Source organism: Podarcis pityusensis (genome assembly GCF_964106645.2).
Source record: "Podarcis pityusensis genome assembly, chromosome: 10".
Taxonomy (NCBI): domain Eukaryota; kingdom Metazoa; phylum Chordata; class Lepidosauria; order Squamata; family Lacertidae; genus Podarcis; species Podarcis pityusensis.
In genome coordinates this window covers 45,335,576-45,359,934 of record NC_138035.1, presented here as the reverse complement: position 1 = coordinate 45,359,934, position 24,359 = coordinate 45,335,576, and the positions used below count along the sequence as shown (strand labels likewise).

The window sequence follows — 24,359 nt, the reverse complement described above, 5'->3', positions numbered from 1 at the left end:
TTAGCGCCAGCTTCTCTAATCTAGTTTGAGAGAATCATGGCCTAAATAGGCAGGGCAGGCATGGTCTTCTCCCACCCCCACCCCCACGTTTATAACCCAGCCTTTTTTCTCCAAGGAGCTCAAAGTGGCTTGTGTGGTTCTTCCCTCTTCTCATTTAACTCCCACAAAAACCCTGTGAGGTAGGTCAGGCAGAGAGGCAGTGACTGGTCCAGGTTCACCCAGCAAGTTTCACAGCTGAGGGTCCAAACCCTGGTCTCCCATGTCTAGCATTCTAACCACTACATCACAATAGTTCCTTCTGTTTAGGGAAGTTTTTAATGTTTGATGTTTTATCACGTTTTTAATATTCTGTTGGGAGCCGCCCAGAGTGGCTGGGGAAACCCGGCCAGATGGGCGGGGCTTAAATAAAATAAATCATTGCGTTGCTTGGTGCTGCTAACAAAGAACAGTATTTGGACCAAAGGCTAGTTCAATTTCTCTTTAATTTGGAAGTGATGCGACAGGAAAACCAGCGAACTACATGCACAGTCCAACTGGGGAGTGGGGGTACAGATTAACGACGTGACCCCACCTCCTATGGGAAAAGGGCGGCAACATGTGGAACTCTTACCCTGGAGAAAGGGTTAGGGGCAACATGACCTCAGTGTATAAAATCTTGCATGCCATGAAGTGGACAAAGGTTATTCCTCTGTCTCTCGTAACATGAGAATTCATAGGCAGCATGGGCACCCAATGAAGCTGCACGTTGAAAGACCCAGGATACCAAAAATAAATAAACTGTGGAACTTGCTGCCACAGGAAGCAGGGATGGCCACCAGCTTTAAAATAGAGAAATATGTGGAAGGTAAATGCTATCGATGGCAACTAGCCGTTCATGGCTATGCGCTGCGTCGGAGGCTGTAGGCTTTTGAATACCTGCTGCCGGAAAGGGCAGGTGGAGTGTGTTCTTGTGACTGGGTCCTGCTTTGGCGCTTCCCATAGGCATCTGGTTGGCCACTGAGAACAAGATGCTGGACTAGATCGACCAGTGGCTTGATGCAACATGCTCTCTTGTTATTAACAAAATCTTCTCCCCCTTCCCAATGTGTGACTGTGGTTGAGGATTAGCCCATGTAAGTTGTTTCACTTTGTGGCTCCAGGGTGTGCAGTAGATAAGAGTTAGCTCCGGTTCTCCAGTGTATTTGTTTTTAATTTTAACCATCAATGCTCCTATCAATGGGGGGAAATTCATGGGAAATGCGTCCAGTGGCCTACAGTTATTGTGCCTGTATCGACAAGCAAAACCAACCGACCCCCACATTTGCACCAGCTTAATTAAAGACAATGGAAACAGGATATTTTTTTAAAACTTATATTCAAAATATCTTTGTATAAACAATGGCAATACTACAGAGTAGTATTTTAATACAAATCAGTTCAATATTATTAACTGTTAAACTTTTATTATAAATTAAAATTTCTTTACAAAAAATTGCACATAATAAATTGACCACTCTTAGGTTCTGATGCACTGGCAATTGCAACTGTATCTTTAATCTTCAAGTTTAAGTCTCTGCCACAAGTCCAGAATGCAGAAAGGGCAGGAAACCACCCTCAATGAGCCTTCAAGTGCAAAAAGCATACTTGTGGCCATGGCAGTTACTTTCCTTAAGAGCGGCTGCTTTTGTTTTTATATCCTGCAATGAAAACGAATCTCCAAAACGAAACAAAAAGGGATTGGGAAAGAGGGTGGGGTGGGGTTGGGAGGAAAACAAAGTGGACCGATAGTTTTTGCTGTAAACTCAGCCCATATTTTTAGCCCCAAACACAGATCTCTCAGGCATCAGTGCGAGCGTCAAGTGAAATCAGGAACCGCACAAAAGAAAATGAAAAATCGAAAATAAAATATAAAAATTAACACATTTAAAGTCTGTCATTGGGATGAACTATACTTACGTACATGATGTTATGAGAGTCTGGCAGGGCCCAGAAGCAGGCCATAGAGGACATTCATTTATCCAAGGAGGCGATCATGTCAATTGTTTCCAGGTTCAAGGAAAGCAGGCCAGAGAGAGACTTGATATGCTCAGCTTTGCGCATCTGCTTTTCAGAGGCCTAAAGCCAGAGATCAGCCTGGAGAATCATTCAAATGATTTTGGCATTTAATAGGACTTAGCACTGACTGCACCCAGTGTTCAGCGATTCGTGCTTTCTGTTCTGTAAGTGTTTAAATTTAAAAGCTCATCTAGGCTGACTCCAACCTCTTGGCACTTGGAAACTAGTTTTCTCAGGTTATCAGTTTTACCTCCTCCTGATGCTTCAAACAGGAGCTGCTGTAAGAGATGGTGAAGCAGACATAAGATTTAGCCAGAGCTGGAATATCACCACATCAATGGACATGGGATATGCAGAAAATTGAAATGAAACCTTAAACGGAAACATAAGGAGAAAACATTACATCTTTCCACAGGGTTGCGCAAAGAGGTAGCTTCTGAAAGGCTCTCTGATATAAGTGATGGACCTGTAAAGAAGAGACAAGAATCAATCTAATGTTATCCCAACAAAACTTATGTTTGTTGCGCAACATGCACTTTTTCTGTCTTAAGTGCCTGTAACACAGGTTAGGAATGGTGAAGCTATGGCAGGGAAATGCTTGAGGGCTACTGCTAGATTTAAGAGCTTTACATTCTTCAAAAAGTGCTTAGTTTTAAGGCTGTAGAGGAGACATGGAAGCCTGATGATCACATTGTAAATGCATAGAAGCAAGTTAGGAGAGTCCTATCTGTCCCTATTTCAAATTGACTGAATTGGTTTACTACATCAACAAGTTTCTGTGTGCCATATATTCAAAAGTTTGTACTGATCACTGAAGACTCCTTTGTTGGATTTAAGCTTCTTTTGTTATTTAAAGGCTCTGCAATCCTACACCACTTACTGAGGAATTAATTGTTCTGATTTCTTATCCACCCTTCACAGTGAGGACCCATGGTGTAACTATATAAAAATACAGCATTGACATCCACTAAAAAAACAGATTATACTGAAGGGAACAAGATAGGTCCCAAATACATATCTTAGGCGTCAAAGGACAGAGTAAAGAGGTGCGCCTTCATCAGCATGTGAAAAATTACAGAATGAAGATGTCCGACACACTTCTGTAGCTCAGGGACTGCCAAATAAATTGCCACTCCTTGGACACTTATCTAGTTTGTAGGGAAGGAGACAGCTATTTGGGACCTAAGCCTCATTCAAATAATCAGGTTTTGCTTCTGACATGTACAGGATTGCATAGTAAATGAGCATTATGTGAACAAGTGGGAAGAATTAAGTATGTTAAATTAACATCCTAAGTGTCCTTGTGTTGGCACACTACTGTGTTTGAAAGCTGCAGGAATGCACAAAGTCTGTTTCAACCAAGTCTGGCTCTAGCACATTGAGCACCTGACAGAATTAACCTAAAAGGAAAAAAGACTTAGCCAGAACCTTTCTTCCTCCTTGCCTTCATTTGATAACAGACACAATTTCTGAGGAGCAGACCTCTTACTCTAAAGCTAGCTTAGCAAGAACACTGTTCTCAAGCTTCTTCTTTTTTTTAAAGCTGTGGACTAGTTCATTAAACCCAGGGGTGAGGCTAGTTAAGTATCTTTGCAACTGGCTATTTCAATAAGCTTTTCTTACATACCTCTCTCTGTCCCTTTAGAAAGCACTCAGCAGCAATGGCTCTGAAGGGAAGAAATAAAAATGACTTATTTTTTTGCAGAATACCGAATATCTTTATGGGAAGAACACTGAGTATGGGATGGAACTATAAAAGTCCTGGAAAGTAACAGACTAACTCCCAATGATGATAATCTATAGTGAAGAGACAAAAAAGATCCATTTCATAAACAATCTTACATGAGCAAGACATTTCAGTTGTTCCCATTATGTACAAACACTGCAGACAATGATCAGTTCATCACCACTGGATATTGCTATTATGATATATAAAGGGGAGGGTAGAAAGGAGGAGGGAAACAGAAGTCAATAATTTAATGGTAAACATTCCAAAGCAGCAACAATAAAATTCATCAACACATTTTCCTTACTTAGACACACAAGGCATACTTACTTCTGAAATATTTTTTGTATGGGAAGCAACAGTCCTCATTTTACAACATTAGTGCCAGGAATCTGTCTAAACCAAAGTTTGTGGAAAGACTGCAATAATGAAAAACCTTTCTAGCATAAAACCAAATTTGAAGGCCTACTTCAAATGTAGCTTTATGAAGCAAACCTTATTTTTTAAAAAAAATTATCTATGTTAACAGGTGTATGACTGTTGAATTACATTTTCCAGATGGCCAGGCATGTTGGGATATTATATGTAAACATCTTGGCTTGTAGTTTCAGAATCTGGACATTGCTCTCTTCCCAGTGTTGTTGAAGCAGCCTGCAGTGACAAAGGAGCAAAGGGAAACATGCAGTGCTGAATAAGAATGTAAAGCAGTAATACTAAGCTCTTTTAAAAGCTTGAACAGGGGTGGGGGGAGGTGGGAGAAGAGGTGCAAGTGAGAGTGCCGTTAGGGGGAAAAGAAAGTACACCCTCTGTTGTGGTTGTACACATCAGGACATCATATTGTATCATGGTTTATTTAACAAAAATAAAGCCCAAATGGAGAAGCCATGTGTGAAAAACTAAGTACACCTTATCACTCAATAGCTTGAAGAACCACCTTTAGCATCAATAACTTGAAATAATCGTTTTCTGTATGACTTTCACAATAATAGTTGTAATTATACTACTTTGGAATAACAGGTGAAGCCTCTCTGTCCAGTGTTCTTATAAACCTACTGTAGAATACTTGGTCTAAGAATGAGTCCCACAAACCCAGACGTAATGCCAGGGGGGGAAGGGGAGACTGTTCTATCTGGCAAACCAAAATGCTTGCCCTAATGTAATGATCACCTTAGAGCAAGGCTTTCCAAATTTTTCATGTTGGTGACACACTTTTTAGACACACATCATTTTGTGACGCAGTAATTGAGTTTTACTAGCAAACTAACCCTTTTCCAGTCCCGGGAGGAGTGTTGAGAAAGTCTGGAAAGCTCTGCCATAAGAGCAACACTAAATTCCTCTCCTCCTGTTTTTTTGTTAACAAGTATTATTTCAGTTTGTAGGAAGGCTTAGAAATCATATTATGTATTAGTTCTCTTTGCTCTATACCAGGGTTTCCCAAACCTGGGTCTCCAAGCTCTTTTTGGATTATAACTCCCATCATTCAGTTAGCAGGACGAGTGGTCAGGGACGAGGGGAATTGTAGTCCAAAAGCAGCTGGAGACCCAAGCCCTGCTCTAGACTATTTATTTCCAGATCTAATCTTTGTGAAGAAATTTTTTTTTCTTCAAAGAAAGCCCCACTCAGCCATCCAGCTTAGAAGATGGCAAGTAACTTTTTTAAAGGGCATCGGGGAAAACAGGTACTTGCTTCTAAATGCTTCCGCCAATATTCTCTTACCTGAATGCAAGTCCAGGATTAGCAGGCATGGTAGAGCAAAATCTTTCCAATTCTTTGGAATGCTGAGACTTCGGAATACAACTCAGATAAAAGAAAATAACCTGTAAAGGTTAATTTTCAAGAAGTTAGATCATTCAAGCTGCCTGCTTTGTTCACAAATCCAACACTGATGTGCACTCTCTCTTGAATTTGATGACGAAGACAGTGGCACTGAGTTAGTAGCAGCATCTACAAATAGCTCTTCCAGGTACCAGTGGCCCCAAAGATGAACCACAGCAAGAAGAAAACAGGGGAATTTGCACTTTTCCAGCAAATGCTGGAGTCCTTCAAAAAGTAGGGAGGGCTGGTGGAAGAGACACCAGCTGACGCAGCATTTCAGAGGTGTTAGCCAAGGATGATCTCCAAGCAGCCTAAGGAACCTGAAGGAGGTCAGCTCTGAAAGGAAAGTGAGACAGACAACCCTTCCCTATACAGCAACACTAGGCTTCTACAGTTCGCCAATCCCCAGCCTAGAAAACATTTTAGAGAAGTTGATACTCTACAAATTTAGCCACTGCACAGATGTGCACACACACTCTGCAGCAAGGAGCTTTTGTATATGTGTACAGTTCTCATTTCCCTTACAGAACTGGTATTTTAGCGCAATATGTTGAACAAAATGCTAAGGAAACCCTACATGTATTTTAGCATAACGTGTTTTATATACAGAGTCCTGTATCTGAATTACCAAAACACTTATACCTTGTTGTGGAATTCATAGTTGGTCCAGTAATCAGCGGTGCTAAATGGAATAGGGTAACGGGTGGGGACTGTAACAAGACATCTGTTCACAAGATCTGTAAAAAGCTTGAATTCTTGAACTTGATTGTTAGATCTGACAACCTTGCCATTGATGAAAACAAGGTAACTGAAAAAGAAAGAAACCCAGGTGTTAACACTTCCAAATGCATTACTTTTACAGGTATAATGTCTCGTCATTTAAACTTACTCTATCCAAATCTGCTGAACTATTTCCTCTTGCATAACTGCTCCCAGAGCTGCCTCATAAGCATCCACTGCATCGCCAGAACTTCCATGAAGAGACTGGTATAAGCTATTTTTCATTGAAAGAAAACAGCGTTAGCTTTTTTGAAACTGTTACATGCCTTTTGTGAAAGAAAAGGGCAATGGAGAAGCTTGACATTATACGCAAGTATAAGCCAAAAAAAATGATCAGAGGTACAAAATGTTTCCTAATTTTAAAAGTGTTTCAACACTTTAACTATTCACAGTGGTTAACAGGCAATAATTAATACTGTAATTAATGTAATTAATGTAAGTCAGCAAAACAGCTCTTCATCTCATTTTGACTGAATGTCTGCAAGAGAATACTGCGGCCAACAATGCAGATGATGAGAGTATTTTAGTAGAAATTCCTTACACTTTATGAATCTAAGCACTTGAATAAAGGGATTTTGGCAGCTGCCTAAGTACTTCTAAGAAGTTCTCTCTTCCATTTATATATAATTCAAAACTAAAGTGTGGGACACAGGGCTCAAGCAGCACATCTGTCTTCTGATTTTAAACTTAGACACAGCCAACTTCATGGTGTTTTAAGTAAAAAAATTACAACAGATGTTTGTAACACCAAACTGCAAACTAAATAGCATAAGAAAGGGCAAGCAAAGCAGTGCATGGTGTATGTTCATGACAGAAATACCAAAATCCTAAAGGATACTGGCAGAAACTAGGACAACCATGGCACTCCTTATATTTGCTCTTATTATATATAATACAAGATTAGCTGCCTCCTCTACAATCTGTAGTTCCCTAGTTAGAAAGTGTTGCAATATTTAAAAAATTATCAGACTTTGGAAAAACTCACCAGTATATTTGCCACAAATAAGGAATTTGCTGGTTTAAAAGCTCTTCTGTAAAGCTTCCCTTATACATAGGCGGTGTGAATTCAATTGGCATTGGGAAATTCAAAAAATATCTAGAACAAAGAGTCCTCATTCAGTGTGACAAATGTTCACTACACCGAAACAATCCTAACCTGAAGCAATCTGAGCAAAGAGTGGACACACCACCTATGTGTATCACCAAGCGAGTAAGAGCCAGACTAGAATTTGGAAGAAGCGTATGGCAGCCACTGAAAACGGTAGCTGCTTGTCTAGTTTCCCCATCTGTAGTGTAGAGCATAGCTGCGTTTCAAAATCATGATTTTCTGCATTCCCTTGCGCCAAGGATTACTGTGGTATCTAGTTTGATTCCAAGTGAAAACAAAACAGTGAAGGAGATACCAAAGAAATGTATTTAAGCTATGCTTAATATGCTTTTAAAGAGATGTCTGAAGAAGGCTTTGTTATAATCCTTTCACAATCTTATGAGAACATATAAATATGTGTGATCTGCCCTGACACCTGCAGGTATACGGCGGTATACCAATTTTAATAATAAGAATAAAATAATGTCTCTCAAGCAAAATATTATCAATATATAAATATCTTCTCCTTATTGACTATATTAAATATATTAAGTATGTTGGGGTTCCCCCCTGTGTTTTCCTTATTTGTTTATTCATAATATTCTGAATTAAAATATTAACATTTATTTAAAATTTAGTCATAATCTGGTGTATTTTTTTGAAAATTGTGCAATTATTACGGTATATGCTTATTTGCTTGTTTTCCTTTCAAAACTTGTATTTTACGTGTATGGACATATACATACCTATATAAACATGGCAAATAAAGAAGCCTTGCACTATGTGCAACCCACTAATAAACTTTTTACCTCAAATGCAGTGTTTTCATTAAGTTACAGAAACACATAAGGTAACATAGGCTCCCATAGCAACCCCAACATAGGGTGCTGCAAGGCTTATTTCAAAAGCCTGAGGTGTTGCAGAAATCTATCTACCTGTTTGCAGCATCAGTTTCAGCTACGTAACCTGGCTACCTCATATGTAAATGGGGTTTGTGCCAATAATTACAGGGTGCTAAAAGATTCTGGAAGAATATCTCAAGAAATAATAGCTTCTCTCGACATAGCTGTGCACCACTTTCCTAAAAGTATTTGTCTACTTTTATATCACAAGCACTAGTTGCCTTACACTCAACACACAAACTGACAAATAATAAAGTAACATGTGAATTGCTTTTCACTGTAATGAGAAATCTAAGGACAGCATCGCCATAAAGTTCTCCAAGAAACTAAGGTTTGTGCAAAATGGCAGTGTGTAACGTAAGCGTTTTTACAAGTAACCATACAGAAATTTTATAAACGGAACCGAGCAACGCATCACATAAACTGAGCTCATAGCAGCATGGAATGATTAGTTTGCTTGCCAGACTTACCGTAACAGATCCACAGGACTGTTGTCTCGAGTCACACACTCAAAGAATGCTGCAACGAAGGCTTGCAACAGTGGAGGAATACTATCTGATCTATTCTGTCATGAGAGAGTAAGTGACATTGGACTAAAGTTACAAAATGTGAAGAGCAAATCAAACTTCTGCGTAATACATTTTAATGGCTCTTTCAAAACCATGAATGCAGATGGTGGGCAGACATTACCCAAAAGCAGAATGCTACCTAAATTTTCTGCAGTGCTTCAAATGGTTAACATTCAAGGATGAACTTTTTCATCTCTCCATAGGTTAGATTCATCAGCTCACCCTTTTGCACATTACAAAAGAAGGATAAAGAGTCACACACGACTGCTGCAACATCTGTGTCACATTCTAACGCCAGCGTGCCCCAACCGGATGTTTTCCTCTACAGCTCTCACCAACCCAAGCTGGAGCCGATAACAGTTGAGTCCCAATCATCTGAAGAAGGCTGTTCTGCATCGTCCAATAAACCACTCCCTTCAGATTCACATTCCAGCTTTTTTTGTTTTTAGCATTTGTGGGCAACAACAACTTTAGGCAAAACAAAAACTCAGCTGCTTAAAGTCTGAAAATCAAACTCCTGGTCAAATCCTTTCACTGTAATGTACTCTGACTGTCACCATTTTATATTAAATAAACTTGGGTTTCTCTCCAACCAGTTACAAAAAGCTGAATAAAGTCATTGGTGTTTTACCTGCAGAATGAAGAATTTGCACATAAAGTAGAAAACCTGGGCATTTTGAGGGTTTTTCTCAAATGCTGTAAGCCACACGTCACATGCTTTTTCCATCTGGCCAGTCTGCAAGTACAAACCAACTAGTGCTTCTAGCAGCCGACAGTCAATGGGGTTTAGTTTCAAGAGTGATTTACAAAGCTCAATAGCAGCTTCCCACCTTGAATGAAAACAGTGAAAAACAGCAATTACTTATCTTATTTTTAAAAAGACAGTGACCTAGAAGAACTTCCAAGACAATCTTGTGAACTATTACACTCTTTCCTATTACCTATTCTTTTTTAATCATAACAATGGGCATGAACCTCCTTTCTTAGTGCTGATATATTCATCTGTGTTAATACCAGAAAAATGGGAAATTGTCACTCACCATGCATTTTTGTACAAAGGATTCTATTCAACTAAATTTTACTCAGAGGAGACCCATTTAAATTAATTGCCTTGGCTAACTTGCAGCAATTAATTATAGTGGTTCTACTCTGAGTAAAACCTAGTTGAATATAACCCATAATGCTTAACACAGCATATAAAAATAGCAATTTTGCAAGTGACTTACCTTTCTAACAGCTGCTGCAAAATGACCATGTTTCTATATAGCGGAAGACAGAGAACTACTCTTTCATCAGCTGCAGAATCCTCACTGGTGCATGACTGGATGGCATCTAAAAACAAGCAAACATCAAGTAAGATTACACATTCACAAATACAAAAGCATTACCACATAAAAAGCTTATGTTAATGTATAAATACACCTGTATTTTGGTGGGGTTTTGGGGGGGATGGGGAGACAATGTAGTCATGCATTTCATTTCAGTCATTGTGCTTTAGTTAGGTATGAAATAATTTCAAAGTTTCTTTTAAGAGGTGAAGATGTAAATTATCCAAGCACACAAAATTAAGTTTTAAATTCCCATTACAAAAATACCAACTAATAATAATAATAATAATAAATAATTTTAAAAACCGGAAGAGATAAAATAAGATCTGAGTTCTTCCAAACTGTTAAGAAAGCAACAAAGCCAGTCTTCCAATTATCACTGATTATTCTCAAAGCAAAATTATTTTTTACGAACATTTAAAGAATTTCCTTTGTGTACATACATGTGCATTACTGAACATGCAGGATCACAGTAGGAAGCTGTGTCTCAGTTCAGTTACTTGTTGTAAACAGATTCCTCTTACTATTATTTACTACTGCCTTCCCTGCTTGCTGCGCTCACAAGCCCCTTTTGCCCTTCCCACATTCTTGACCAACCCCCCTCCCTCCATCCCTTTACACCCCCCCCCGCCTATCCTTCCACAGCTCCCCCAAGCCCTCCCCCCTTTGGAAGGAGGGGGAGGCCCTTCACCCAGCTGCTTGCTAAAAAAAACAAGGTAAAGGGCCCTTTCCTTTAGCCTATCTGCTGGTGCATTTAAGGGAGGGGGAGAAGGAACTTCCCCCAACAGCATGCTAAACTTCAAGAAGAAGGGCCTCCCAGCATCCATTCAACAGCTCACTCCAACCAGCCTGCCGTTCTTCACGCTGCAGTTTGTATGGCTATCAATGCTGCAAATGTTACGTTTTTTAAACCTATAGGAAGAAATTATCAAGCCAGTCTGCACAATCCACTACAATAAACTGTCTTGCTGCAAAATACATGGATTCTACTCAGAAGCAAGCTCCATGGGATTGGTCCCAGATGACTTGTAAGGACAGAAGTCATGGCTTCTCCTATACATGATAAGCATAAGCAAACTGCCTCTGAATCAATGAAGACCACAAGAGACTACACACTGAAAAGCAAAAGTCCACTGCATACGTAACCATAGCACAATTATTTTAGATATTCTATCAATATTAATTCAAGAAATAAACCACAGCTGAATTTAAATGGGTAACCTCACCTTCAAACACCGCTAACAAAGTATCAGGATCAGCTTTCACATCTTCAATTGTTTTCCAAGGTATTAAAAAAGGCTCCTTCTTCATTATTTTTGAAGGGTTGCTATTGGCAGGATCATAGAACTTGATGGGGAGATCGCCAAACTCAATCAGATGTATATAGGATAACCAAGCTAAGCAGCGGTCACTTATGGTGAGATGTTGCACCAAAACCGGTTCACTTTCTGACTTCAGTGCATTCTGCGGAGAAGAAAGTTATATGATGATTAAATCTGACAGCTTAAATAACGGGCAACCTTGCTATATTATGCCTAGTCATAGAAATATATTCTAGCAATCAAGCTTGAATGTTTTGTTTCACTAAACAGATCCCATGGTCACAATTGGGGAATTCCAGGTTTTAGAAATTTGCCTGGCCTAATTTGTTCTGTATCCAAGTCTCACATTTTTTAAAAAAATGCTTTAAGGTATTACAATTAAGCAGCATATAAATGTTGTGAAATAAATAAATTTGCAGTTAAAACTATTTCTACAAGGACTGAGATGGCATAAGACACAAACGTTGAAAACTGTATGCAACGGCCATATATTACACTGGTAGACCATGTGACAGAGGAACATTTAATCACAGACAGTATTATAGACTACTGAAGTCCCTGCTCCCTAGAAGACCCAGTAAAAATGGTGGAGATTTTGTGATCTTACATATTTACAAGCATTTTTTCATAACTGTAGGGAAGCACACTCTGGTCTGTATGAAATTGCTCTCATCTGCTACTGAATAGTGCAGCAGGGACATTACCTTCAAACTAGATATATAGGACAAAACAGCAATGGATGCCAAAGCCAAAAAATCACCGTAACATGATATACATAAGCAAGTACCTGGAATAACGCAACAGCATTTTGATATTTCCCAGTAAAAAGGCTTAGGTGAACTCTATACAGCAACATCTCCAGCAAGTGAAAGGACCGAAGATCCAGATTCTCTTCACATTTTGGACTCTCCATCAGGAACTGTAGCATTCTCCCACATACATAATCCTTTCCATCAAATGAGTTTTCCAGATTTAGAAACTGAAGGGCAGTTAAGAAAGATAAAACGTTTGAGGATTCATCTCATTTTGTTTTGGGATCTAAATAGCTGTGTGCAAATGTCTAAAGTGCTTCTGTGTATGCACAGAGACATTTCAGAGATATAAGAAGAAGAAGCAGCAGCAGCAGCAGCAGCAGCAGCCACTCTGGGTGGCTTCCAACAGAATATTAAAATACAATAGTCTATTAAACATTAAAAGCTTCCCTAAACAGGGCTGCCTTCAGATGTCTTCTAAAAGTCTGGTAGTTGTTGTTCTCTTTGACATCTGGTGGAAGGGCATTCCACAGGGTGGGGGCCACTACCGAGAAGGCCCTTTGCCTGGTTCCCTGTAACTTGGCTTCTCGCAATGAGGGAACCGCCAGAAGGCCCTCGGCGCTGGATCTCAAGTGTCCGGGCAGAACAATGGGGGTGGAGACGCTCCTTCAGGTATACTGGACTGAGGCCGTTTAGGGCTTTAAAGGTCAGCACCAACATTTTGAATTGTGCTCGGAAACATACTGGGAACCAGTGTAGGTCTTTCAAGACTGGTGTTATGTGGTCTCAGCGGCCACTCCCAGTCACCAGTCTAGCTGCCGCATTCTGGATTAGTTGTAGTCACCTTTGGTTTGCTTTCAACTACAGCCAATTGCACTGTATCACATATTATCCTGGAGGCATGATGTTGGGGGGAAAGTTTGGGTGCAAGGTAATGTGAAAGGAACCCCAAACGGGCATCCATTTGCCTGGTACATTTTATGGGATTCTATATTCCCTGTGGCAGAAAAAAGGAAATCCTAAGTTTAAGAAGTTTTTGTAAAAGTTCTTTTTGAGCTGTAAAAGCTATTTAGTGGAAGCCTTCAAATGAAACATACATGGAAGTGAGATGTAGTGTGCAAATGTGTACTAACTTCATAATTACTACATATAGTTTTTCCAGTGATCAAACTTACTGTCCACCAAATCTTGTAAGTAGGAGCATATTCCACTGCAGTCTCACACATTTCTTGCACCTCTTCCTTTATTCCTCTTTTTGAAAATAGCTTGAGGTAATGACACCAGACTTCAGAATTTTCTTTGTTATTTTCTAGTGCTCGAGCCAGGACATTTAAAGCAGAATCCAAGCGTTCGGAGGATGATCTTCAATAAGAAAGGAAAGCAATATATTCATTTTCACATTCTCAGTTTCATGGTACAATGCCAAGGCATGCACATGCATTTCCCTTTCAGAGGCTCTCTGCACTTCATACAACACCTTTTTCTCTTCTGTATTTAAAACAGTTTGAGGGATTTGAAATGCAGCAGTGAGAGGAAGAACAGGGAACTTGCACGGTAACTCTAAGGCACTTGTGGATGGTAAAGTACAACTGCAGTTTGTTGCCAATACTCTCAGACACCTGCTGGTTCCTGATGTAAACGTAAAACATCTGAAAATGACTTCTACCATCTTGCTTAAGGAGTTTTCCATTTTATCATCATGAATTAAGAAAACCAACCTTAGAAATCCAATCAATTGTATCCTTCATTTTTCTTAAAATGAAACCCCTTTTTACTATTTCCATGCTGAAATGAAGCACTTTAAAGCATAATAATAATTTATTATGCTTACTCTGGACTGTGCACAACAAAAGAGCAAATCAATTCCACTCCCCATTGCTTTAAAACAATAACCTATTTGTACACTGGCCAAAGAAACAAAGAGTCCTTTGATGCTAGCGACAAAGCTTGCTTCCAACAGCACAGGTGAGAAGCTTGAGACAAAAAGTGCAACTGATTTGTTTGCAAAGAAAGAATTACCCACCCTTCATTTTGATTCAGATATTTGTAGGCCAGTTTGATCCAAAGCTGAACGTTATATGGGTTCTCAAGTACACTTGCTTCCAGGTTTGAAATGTCATCGGTCTCATTTGTAAAATACCTAACATCATCCGGCGTCACAACAGCATCCAGAGCAGGAAGATTTATTCTGTTCTGTACTGCGGGAGCTGCAAATAAAAACAATTCTCTTTTTTTAAGGATTGTCACAACTTTCATGATTTGAAATCCAACTTTCATTTTAAGCTGCAGCAAGTTATGACTTCAGTGTGAATAAAAAGCAATCTACTAAAAGCCAAACACACTGATAAACAGTAGTATGTATGTGTGCGCGCACACAGTAATTGTTATGGCAAAATAAACTGAGTTACTTTTGTCTAATATTCTATGAGAATTTTATTTAAACATTTTGATTTTTTTCTTATCGTTACGTGAGTCAATGCTGAATCATGAGTGACAGCAGTGCAAGACGTTCAGGACACTTTCCTCCAATTAACATGACTGACTGACTCAGGCACAGGACTCTTGACAACTAAGCCAACACAGTGCCTACAGACACATGTATACTTGCAGAGGCCTTTCCTAGCTCCAGCAGGATCCTATAACAACCCGCCCCCTGCTGAAATTAGACATCAAAAAAGTCTTCCATTGTAGGCAACAGAATGATTTTTTCAAACCTAAGTTTCACTGGGTCTGTATGGAAATGGTGCCACCTACCTGTGACACCAGCTCTATATGCCTATATCAGTTTTATCATTACAGGGCAAGTAAATGTGTTCGAGTACATTTTTTTGCCCTTTTTCAAAATTACTCTTAACATTCCAGATTTAATAATTAATGCTACCATATTTAATAGGTCCAGAAGACTGTTCCTCTTCACTGCTGATATCACTGTCCAAATGAGTTTTTCCCCAGTGCTTAGGTCTCCATTTCCTTTTGTCTTTCCAAGTTGTAAACGGAGGGGCTATTTGCAAAAGAGATTAAATTGAAGTATACATTAAATTCTTTGCATCGTGTTTTATCATCAAAGCAAATCTCGCTTATCGAGCTACATTTTTTTTTTTAAACCCACTGAATACTGCTATAGACCGGATCTTGAGATATTAAAAGTTACTTACTGTGACCTTTGCTTTCATTGACATTACTAGCAAGAAGAACAGCCATTTGATCCATCGCCATGCGATCTTTGTTCACACCGAACAGTTTTTCAACATATTTTTCTGAAATAAGATGGTAGCAATATCTAAGACACATATTGTTATCAGTAGTTTACAACTATATGTATTCATACTGTATATCTATGACCAAATCCACAGAACTCTGATGAAACTTTTAACACTACAAATTGTTTCAAAATGGTGGCATCAATGTCCATCAATACAACTGCAAATACTTTTCACTTTTATTATCTTTTGCTGAAAGTTTACACAGGTGAAAAGTACAAAGCAACTACAGATTTACACATGACAGCAGAAGGCGGAATCACACTTTGTTTAATATTAATATAGTGCAGAGTGAAAGCATGCATTAGGAAGCAGCTTGCTTCCTTAACTTTTGGCTATGAAACCAGAATACCTAATTGCGGAACTAAATTGCTTTGCTGGCAAGACCAACAAGCAACATACCTGTTGCAGTGCTTATCTCTTCATCCGTGCTTTTTTCTGAACAGCCTATCAGAGCTAAATTGTATGAAAGAACATCTTCAAACAGCTGTCTTCGGCTGAGAGTGCAATCTTTCATGTGTTGCCTGAAATAAAAAATAATCCCACTTAAAAATCAGCCAAGGACTCTGTGAACATCATACCTAAAGTAAGTGAATGTTATTTTCAAACAGCATTTAAAACATTTCCAGAAACTCTAAGAAGTGTGCAGCTGCAAGCCAAGTGTATAAAAGACAGGATAGTGTACATATGCACTCCACCTAATACTCAGGTGCCACTATTACTCATTAGGACTGACTTCAGAAATCCCAGTGTGTTACAGAACACATCTCAAACTTTTTATTACTCAAAAGCAAAGTGAACTTTGAAGAGCATCTCCGACATACTGTACCTCACGTTCAAATGTTAGCTATCATCTGAGTTTAAATAAGGTCACACAGATATGTCAATATGATACGGCTACAAGCAGCTGAATACAAGTGTTTTGAGGGCAGGGTCCAGCCATTCAGGCAACCAGTTTGTAATTCCCAATTCGATCCAGCGAACAGGTATAATAATAATAATAATAATAATAATAATAATAATAATAGATTTCAAATACCATGTAACATCAAAACTGAAGAATGTGTATAAAATGAGAATTGATGAGGAGACTAAATGGGTTATTCTAACCCTTCTAAAGGACTGCAAACACACACAAATAGCAATGACTTTCTTTTCCTGTAGGTGTCCCCACCCCACTTCACTCCATTGATTAAGGCTTCTCCAAGAGCCTTGCTTCAAAACCCTAACTATGGGAGAAAGGATCGCTGGGCATTTAACCATGCATATTATTTCTTGGCTGGGTGAATGAGAACGTGCTTTGGGGCTTTGGCTGCCGGCAGTTCAGAATACTGTCTATTGCTCCTGGGTATATAAGTTCTTACCATTATAGTGGTACCTCTGATTATGAACTTACGGTAATTCATTCCAGAGGTCCGTTCTTAAGTTGAAACCGTTCTTATCCTGAGGCATGCTTTCGCTAATGGGGCCTCCCGCTGTGCACACACCTCCGCACATGATTTCCGTTCACATCCTGGGGTAAAGTTCGCAACCAGAAGCAGCTACTTCCAGGTTAGCAGAGCTCGTAACCTGAAGCATTCGTAACCAGAGGTACCACTGTACTGATTTCTTTAAATGTACCCCAGGTTCATTTCTTTTTACACACAGAGCAGGACACAAACACACTACAGCAAAACCACACCTGAACAGGCAGATTCTGATGCCTTCATATAGAAGCTAAATCCCTTCTGCTCTGGGCAGAAAATGATCTATTTTTCTTGGAGCAGTATATTCAAGGGATGCTCAAGAAAATAGTGGCAAAATCCCCCCCCCCCAGCTTGTATTAAGAGGCCTTCAAAACTCTGCAAAAGGCACTTTGGAACTCATCTTCCTGCATCTGTTTGTAGAGCAAAGGTCAGGGATTCCCTCCACTGCCATGGCCAAAAAAGCCATCTGTGTACCTTTCTCCTCATTCCCATCCTTTCCAGGATACAAAAGTGAAACAGGTTATTCGATGAACACTCCTTTTCTTTTAACATAAGCAACTGGTTTGCAGCAGACAAAAATCTTTCTTAATCAAATGACAAATTTGCTTGGAAACCCAAGGCAATAGCCTCTGCAGTAGAGATCATTCAATTAAAGAAGTATGAGGTGAAAGGGAGAATCACTCACCATCGACAATCATCATCATTGCATGTACCCGTTAGATCAAAACGGCAGAAACACTGTTTAGGCTCAATCATATTGCTGTAGGATACTGAACTGAGGTAAAGCTTTTCTTTTGTTCGAAAATAGGGACTAAACCTAAGCAAAGTAAAAACATGAGATGTTAATATTTCCAGGCCAATACAATTAGCTCATGGTTAACACACGAACATGTACTAACGATACTAAAATTGAATGCTATATCACTTTTCAAAAATAATCATAACCATAAGCAGATATGTAGCATCACCTGTTGTTCATCCCAAAAGGGAATAGAAGCTTGTTTTTCTTTCATCCACGAAAGTATTTAAGACCAAGTCAGCTGGTAGTTCTTAATTCTTACCACCCACTTTTAAGAGAGAACTGTATTCTATATGTATTTTGTAGCTGTTTTTGTTTTTTGTTTACATGTGTATGTGTCCTCTTCATGTAATGCATTTAAATTGTCTACAGTTTGGTGTTTGATGTTCTAAATGAAAGTCCAATAATTACAAATACAGTGGTGCCTCGCAAGACGAAATTAATCCGTTCCGCAAGTCTCTTCGTCTTGCGGTTTTTTCGTCTTGCGAAGCACGGCTATTAGCGGCTTAGCGGCTATTAACGGTTTAGCGGCTTTAAGAAAAAGGAAACAAACTCTCAAGAACTTGCAAGACGTTTCGTCTTGCAAAGCAAGCCCATAAGGAAATTCGTCTTGCGGAACGACTCAAAAAACGGAAAACTCTTTCGTCTAGCGAGTTTTTCGTCTTGCGGGGCACCACTGTACAAGAGCGATTTAGCAACATTTGCTACCAAACTCTAATTTCTCACATCTGCAGAGCTCTTCCTCTTCAAGAATCATAAATGTAGCTATAGTTCTACAACTCTGTTCTCCATTGCTACTTCAAAGCTCACCATCCTTTCATATAAAGGAGTTTACAACAGAAATCCCCAACCATACTCAAAGCCGCTATGCAACATAGCATCCTTACTCAACTCAGTATTCATACCTGTAAGATTTAAAAACAAGAAGTGGGCTATGATAAGGTCCAAATGGATATGGCTTCCCTTCTGTTTGTTTACTTGGAGCTGTGAAAGGGTCTACATCCACTTTTATTTCCTAGGGAAAAGATACAATATATAACCATACAGAGACTCAAGCCACAGTAATTCATTAAAAAAACTCTTGATCTTTTAGTATTAATTAGTATACTGAATTACCTGCCCATGTAAGTTTTCTTCATTAGAAACCGTAAGCATAGTATTTTCTCTCAAGAGATCTTTTAAGCCATCAGCTTTCCCATGAAGTTTTTTCAGTTCATCAATATTCAGACCCAAAAAGAGCTCGGGTTGTTCTAGTATCTTTTTAGAAAGTTTGCTTGAAGTCTCTTGCTTGGGGGTGTCAATGTGCTTAAGGTTAGGTTTAGTAGAAGAATTTGATTCTCTGAAAGACCTCCTTCGTTCTCTGGTGGAATTGGACAAAATTTCATCATCACAATAATTCTCTTCTGTATCTAATGTCAGTTTGTCTTGTGTCAGATCATGAAGGGAAGGTTGAGGTAGTGCAAATTCAGGTTCCTCTTCTGTAACGGGAAGAATATTTGATCGGTCCTTAGTCTGATGTGCATGGGCCTCCTTCAGCTGCTGAATTTTTAGAGCATATTCATACTGCAGTTGCTGTAATCTTTTTTTCTCCAGTGCAATCAGTTCTGCTGAATGTTTCTTGGGGCTCGACGAAGGAGATTTCTCCAATTTCAATATTTTGTTTGGCTGCCAAGAAACACACTCAAAATTCTTAGTACTTCACATTTACAGACAAGATAAATAAATAAAAACACTAGCTTTGTAGTTTAAATTCTTACCAGACAATTCACACATACAAATGGGAAAAACAGAACATAATTTACCAGTGGTATAACTATTAGTGTTTCAATTAATCTATGTCATTTCAAATATATTTCCGAGAACCCACAATTTTGCTCTCCGTGGGAAGAGCTCATTCAGTCCTTAGCAAAGGTGACATACCCCAGGCTCTCCCCCAACTTAGACTAGCAGGGAGAGGGGATGGATAATCCAAAGTCCAGCCTGGAATTTGTTTTGACTCTATGCATGTCAGGTGCTTGGAACATGTGCACTTGGCCTACAAATACAGATACAACCTCCAAACTGATCTGTTTGCTTCCCAGCAAGGGCACAAACTAAGCCAGTCTCTGCATCCTCCATGCAGCTCCAAGCTGGTGGGAGCAGATGGGAGTTTGTCTCTGTTCTAATGGGATATTCTGAGCACCTGACAAACTTTAAGCCAAGCCTCCAGCTCTGCCTCCTATTGTCCATCTGAGCTGGCAGAAAGAAGTGTGCGGCCTTGAATACATAATGACAGCTTTTTCTTTGCATTTACTAGGCAAGCCTTTATCCTGCTGAGCTCTGTACTACATAGAGAGCAGGGGCATGTTTTCACATTGTTCAGAATCCCTCACACTGCCTTCCCCAGTTCCAACCTTAGGTCTGAAATGGGCAGAGGGGGATTGTCTCTGACATCATGCTGTATTTCAGAGGCTCAGCATAAAGTGAAGTGTTAACAAGCTTTTAGGTACAGTAGCGTAAGTTTTAATATTCAAATCTGTTGAACATGATCTCTGAAAGCTATTATTTCCCAGAATGGACCCAACAGATGAGGCGCATTTCATGGGATATTTGACTTTTTAATAGTAAGGATAATATATGAGCACCAAGATCCCTGTGCCGGATCACAAATTGAATTTGAAAATCTCACTTTCAAATTCCATGTGGCAAGGACGGGTGCCCTTTGAGAAAGAACTCCAAACCCTCCTTAGCAAGCAGAAAAAGTAGAATGCTACTTGGATTGTGGCCAATGTTCATAATGCAACAATCTCTTATGCTTTCTCCAATAACTGAAAACTGGTATTATAAAGCACAGGTATGTTTGGAGGTTCATTTCAACTCTCGGTTAATATTCTTGTTTTCTGGTCTATAGTTTTCAAGGCTATACTTACTCCAAACTGATCATATTCAAGTTTTCGTTTTCCAAGTTCTTTGCTAGCCAGTGCTTTCGCTCGAGCAAGCTCTTCTCCATATTTTAATGCTAGCGCTTTTTTTGCTGTTACTCGTTGCTGTACTCTGTGGATCTGAAACATTTATGCATTCTTCAGATGTCACATTTGAACCCAAGCATGGATATAAACCAAATAAGCTAACAAATTAGTCTGAAATATGTCTAGTAAAAAATGACTGTCCGACAACACTATGGTTAAACAAACATGTTTTATAGTGCTATAGAAAATGACAACTTACTTGTTCCTGAAGCTTCTTCAAGAACACTTTATTAGCATTTAATATCTTCTCTGCTGCTTGCAACTGCTCATTAAGTTTTGCAATCTTGCTTTCAGCAAGACGAACAGACTCTTTCTTCTTTGCCTCTTGCTGCAATAGATGTTTCAACACAGATTCATCCTTCATCAAGAGAAGTCTAAAGAAAAGAAAATGGAGTTCAAATTTCACCTATATTCATTTCTATATACAAAAGCTGTATGAAATTAGAGCCACCATCTAAACTGTTCAAAGTATTTAGGTATTATTTAAGAATACAGTTCATATTAAGGTTATTGTTGGGGGATTTTTTAATGCTGCGAAGCTGCAGTGAGCATTATGCTGGGGTGGGAAGGCACAGGCAGAAAAACACAGAGAAGCAGAGAGCTGGTGGGGAGATCACCACTGCAGTTTCCCAGCAGACAAGGAAAGCTGCTTGTGAAGGAGCAGCACCATTCAAGATCCAATCCTTCTGCTTAGCAGGAAGTTCCAATCATGCATGGTGCTGCTCCTTCATGAGCAACTTCTCTGCACACAAGTTAAGGGGAGGATCGGAGTCAAGGGTAGAGCGAGGATGGCTGCTGGGGAGAGGCATCGGGAATGAAAACTAAGGAGCCAGGATCAGCGAGCACAGCACCCAAACAGGCTGCCCCCAACCAGCAAAAGGCAAACAAGTAAGAAGAGGACTAAACGAGCTGCTTTAAAGCTGTTGTTTTATTTTCACTGAGATTAAGGAAAGTCATTCTCTCATAGTGTTTTGTTCATAGGCAGGTCCAGCTGTTTCGATATCTAAATCAGCTTGTATGTGTACGGATGCAAAGTTCTCATGTTCAGATAAGGGAATTTTTACGTAACGAGTGGGCAGATAGTGGGACCTGCATGTAGTTAAAGTGAAGTGTCCCAAACACACAAACAACACATACTAACCATTGCTACGGAGGGTTACCATTAAGATGAGGGGACTTACTTGTGTTTTTTGAGTTTTGCCTCTGCATCTGTAACTTGTTTTGTTACTATTGCTATCCTACCAACCCCATCAACTTCAACGTCAGAGTTTGCTGGTGATGAACTTGTCTTCAAGGGTTCAGATATTATCAGGCGTTGTTTCTCCCTGCTAAAATATTCAAGACACATTATTTTCAAAACTTTAGTTTTCAGACAAAAATCTGAAACTTATTTTCCAAGAAAGTAAAATCAGATTTGTTATCACTACCACTTTGAATTAGAACAGCTCACAAGATAATTTATAAATAAAACCAAGGCTTTAAATAAACAAAATAGAATAATTAAAAAATATGGATGACTACATCAGGCCACTGATTTTTAAATCAGTCAGTTTTTGGCTAACAACTCGTGCTTTTCTTGATTTTCATTGTGTGAAGCCCAAATACCTGGCAATCTCTTCTTTTAGGAGTCTGTATTCAATCTTTTTATCTTCTGGTAAGGCCTCTGGGGTTCTTACAGGATTGTTTTCTTTTTCAGATTTTAAAGGTGCTTTGGGTTTTGAAGCCTGTAACAGAAGAATCCAACACCGTTATATATAGGAACCGAAATAAAAAACTGAAATTATTGAAGAAAGGGAAATTGGATTTACCACAAAGTTTCTTTCTATCTAGAAGACAGGATTAACTCTACTGATTCAGAAAGCAGGGTCAACCAACTTTGCTTCTTTTAAAAGGAGAGTTCCTTTCCAGTTTTGGAATGGGAAAAAAAACTTGAGTAATAACAAACTAAGTGTAAGACTTGAGGGGAAAAAATGAGCCATCCACAAAGGAACCAGAATATCCAGAGAAATATAAGGGAAAAGTAAGTAGCAAAAAAACACTTTCAAAAGGATATTATGAGTCCAAGTTATAGCTTATTTTAACAGGATGCAACTTGCCCCCACAGCCACCCAAAAGTCAAATCCTTCTCTAGTGCTGGCAAGATCTTACATGCTCTCCTACCTAGCTATGAAGATTCCTTCTGTAAAGTTATGTCCAACTTCTTGTTTTCATTTAATGGTAGAAGACCAGGCAGAACAAGGATACTCTGAAGCAGAACCACATTCCGCAGTGGGTTCCAGAGTAAACAGACTATTATGGGCAATTCTTTGGAAAACCCGCTGTGGCACACACCTACTGAAAGAGGCACACTGCTGCCACACTGCTGGAGCCCAAAGTAAATATGCATTGACTATCTCGTATCCCCAATTAAAAATGAGGGCCAGGACAAGAAAGCAGTGCCGTGCTGCCGACTCCTGTGCTCAACTAGCAGTCTTCACCAGCAAGAGTGTGAAACAGGACCTCCTTCACTGAATGAGAACATGAGAAAGGAGACCCGGAGCTCTGACAGGTGATCTGCTTATTGTATAGCTACCCAAAGGGATCAGTGCGAACAATTACTAAGCTCCTGCTTTCACATCAGGTGCAGGAAGGAAAATAAGACAAAATGTACTTAAAGATAAAAGGCTGGCAATGACTTTCACTCCTTGTCAGAAGGTGGGCCCAAGAACTGGGATGAACTTTTCTCTGAAAGGAATAATTTGTTTCTCGTAACTTCTGAACCAATTAAGACTACCCATACCTTCCAACATTTCTCCAATAAAAATAGGGATGTCCCATTCCAGAACGATCATTTTACTATTTATATCCCACACATCTTACTGGGTTGCCCCAGCCACTCTGGGCTGCTTCCAACATATATAAAAACATAATAAAACATTTTTTTAAAAAACCCTCCCTATACAGGATTGCCTTCAGACGGCTTGGGGGTCAGATAATGCCATACCCTCCAACATTTCTCCAATGAAAACAGGGGCGTCCTAAGGAAAAGCAGGACATTCCAGGATCAAATCAGAAACCAGGACAGCTTCTCTAAATCAGAGATGTCCCTAGAAAATAGGGACACTTGGAGGGTCTGTCCTTCCTGTTCTCCTACCTATAGACAAGGAAGTCTGTTTTACACAGCTGGCCATTGCAGTGCACAGCAAATGCAGGTTAAGATTTTAAAAACTAAATTTCATGTGCTCTTTTCAAAGAATGTCATTTCCACATCCACATCCATTTTATTTACCTCTACAGTCCTTCGAGCTTCTTTGATCATAGATTCTAGGCCACCAAACACACTAGCAGCAGAGATGGGTTGTTCTGAATCCGATTCACTGTCATCTGAATCATTCAGTGTAACCACGACTGACTTGTGCTTTGGAAGCTAAAGAAATAAAAGGTTAAATAATTTTGAGTGAGCAACTCTCTTAAGAATAGTGGCCTTGCTCTTCTTTGAAACAGTACACAGGAACCAACCTAACCCACCTCC

The 24,359-nt window shown here is 39.4% G+C and overlaps 1 protein-coding gene across 5 annotated transcripts in view; it reads right to left on the bottom strand.

Annotated features, from left to right (window-relative positions):
• Positions 1–1,521: 1,521 nt before the first annotated feature.
• ZFC3H1 (zinc finger C3H1-type containing) overlaps positions 1,522–24,359 on the bottom strand; it is a 34,673-nt gene continuing 11,835 nt past the window's right edge. For 2 of the 5 annotated variants that reach the window (XM_080971156.1, XM_080971157.1), the window contains exons 10-35: positions 24,117–24,254; positions 22,454–22,572; positions 22,030–22,176; positions 21,048–21,222; positions 20,750–20,881; positions 18,957–19,505; positions 18,746–18,855; positions 17,727–17,858; positions 15,978–16,099; positions 15,471–15,572; positions 15,197–15,316; positions 14,339–14,522; positions 13,491–13,677; positions 12,351–12,542; positions 11,468–11,705; positions 10,140–10,245; positions 9,545–9,743; positions 8,815–8,909; positions 7,341–7,451; positions 6,465–6,569; positions 6,218–6,383; positions 5,477–5,577; positions 4,310–4,411; positions 3,662–3,701; positions 2,438–2,500; positions 1,522–2,312 (exon numbers count right to left, since the gene is read on the bottom strand). In XM_080971156.1, coding sequence (XP_080827282.1) covers positions 2,175–2,312; positions 2,438–2,500; positions 3,662–3,701; positions 4,310–4,411; positions 5,477–5,577; positions 6,218–6,383; positions 6,465–6,569; positions 7,341–7,451; positions 8,815–8,909; positions 9,545–9,743; positions 10,140–10,245; positions 11,468–11,705; positions 12,351–12,542; positions 13,491–13,677; positions 14,339–14,522; positions 15,197–15,316; positions 15,471–15,572; positions 15,978–16,099; positions 17,727–17,858; positions 18,746–18,855; positions 18,957–19,505; positions 20,750–20,881; positions 21,048–21,222; positions 22,030–22,176; positions 22,454–22,572; positions 24,117–24,254 — 3,873 coding nt within the window. In that variant the 3' untranslated portion in view covers positions 1,522–2,174. Of the gene's footprint in view, positions 2,501–3,661; positions 3,954–4,309; positions 4,412–5,476; positions 5,578–6,217; positions 6,384–6,464; positions 6,570–7,340; positions 7,452–8,814; positions 8,910–9,544; positions 9,744–10,139; positions 10,246–11,467; positions 11,706–12,350; positions 12,543–13,490; positions 13,678–14,338; positions 14,523–15,196; positions 15,317–15,470; positions 15,573–15,977; positions 16,100–17,726; positions 17,859–18,745; positions 18,856–18,956; positions 19,506–20,749; positions 20,882–21,047; positions 21,223–22,029; positions 22,177–22,453; positions 22,573–24,116; positions 24,255–24,359 lie in introns of all 5 variants that reach the window. The other 3 variants (XR_013976883.1, XR_013976884.1, XR_013976882.1) reach the window with 3 other exon arrangements.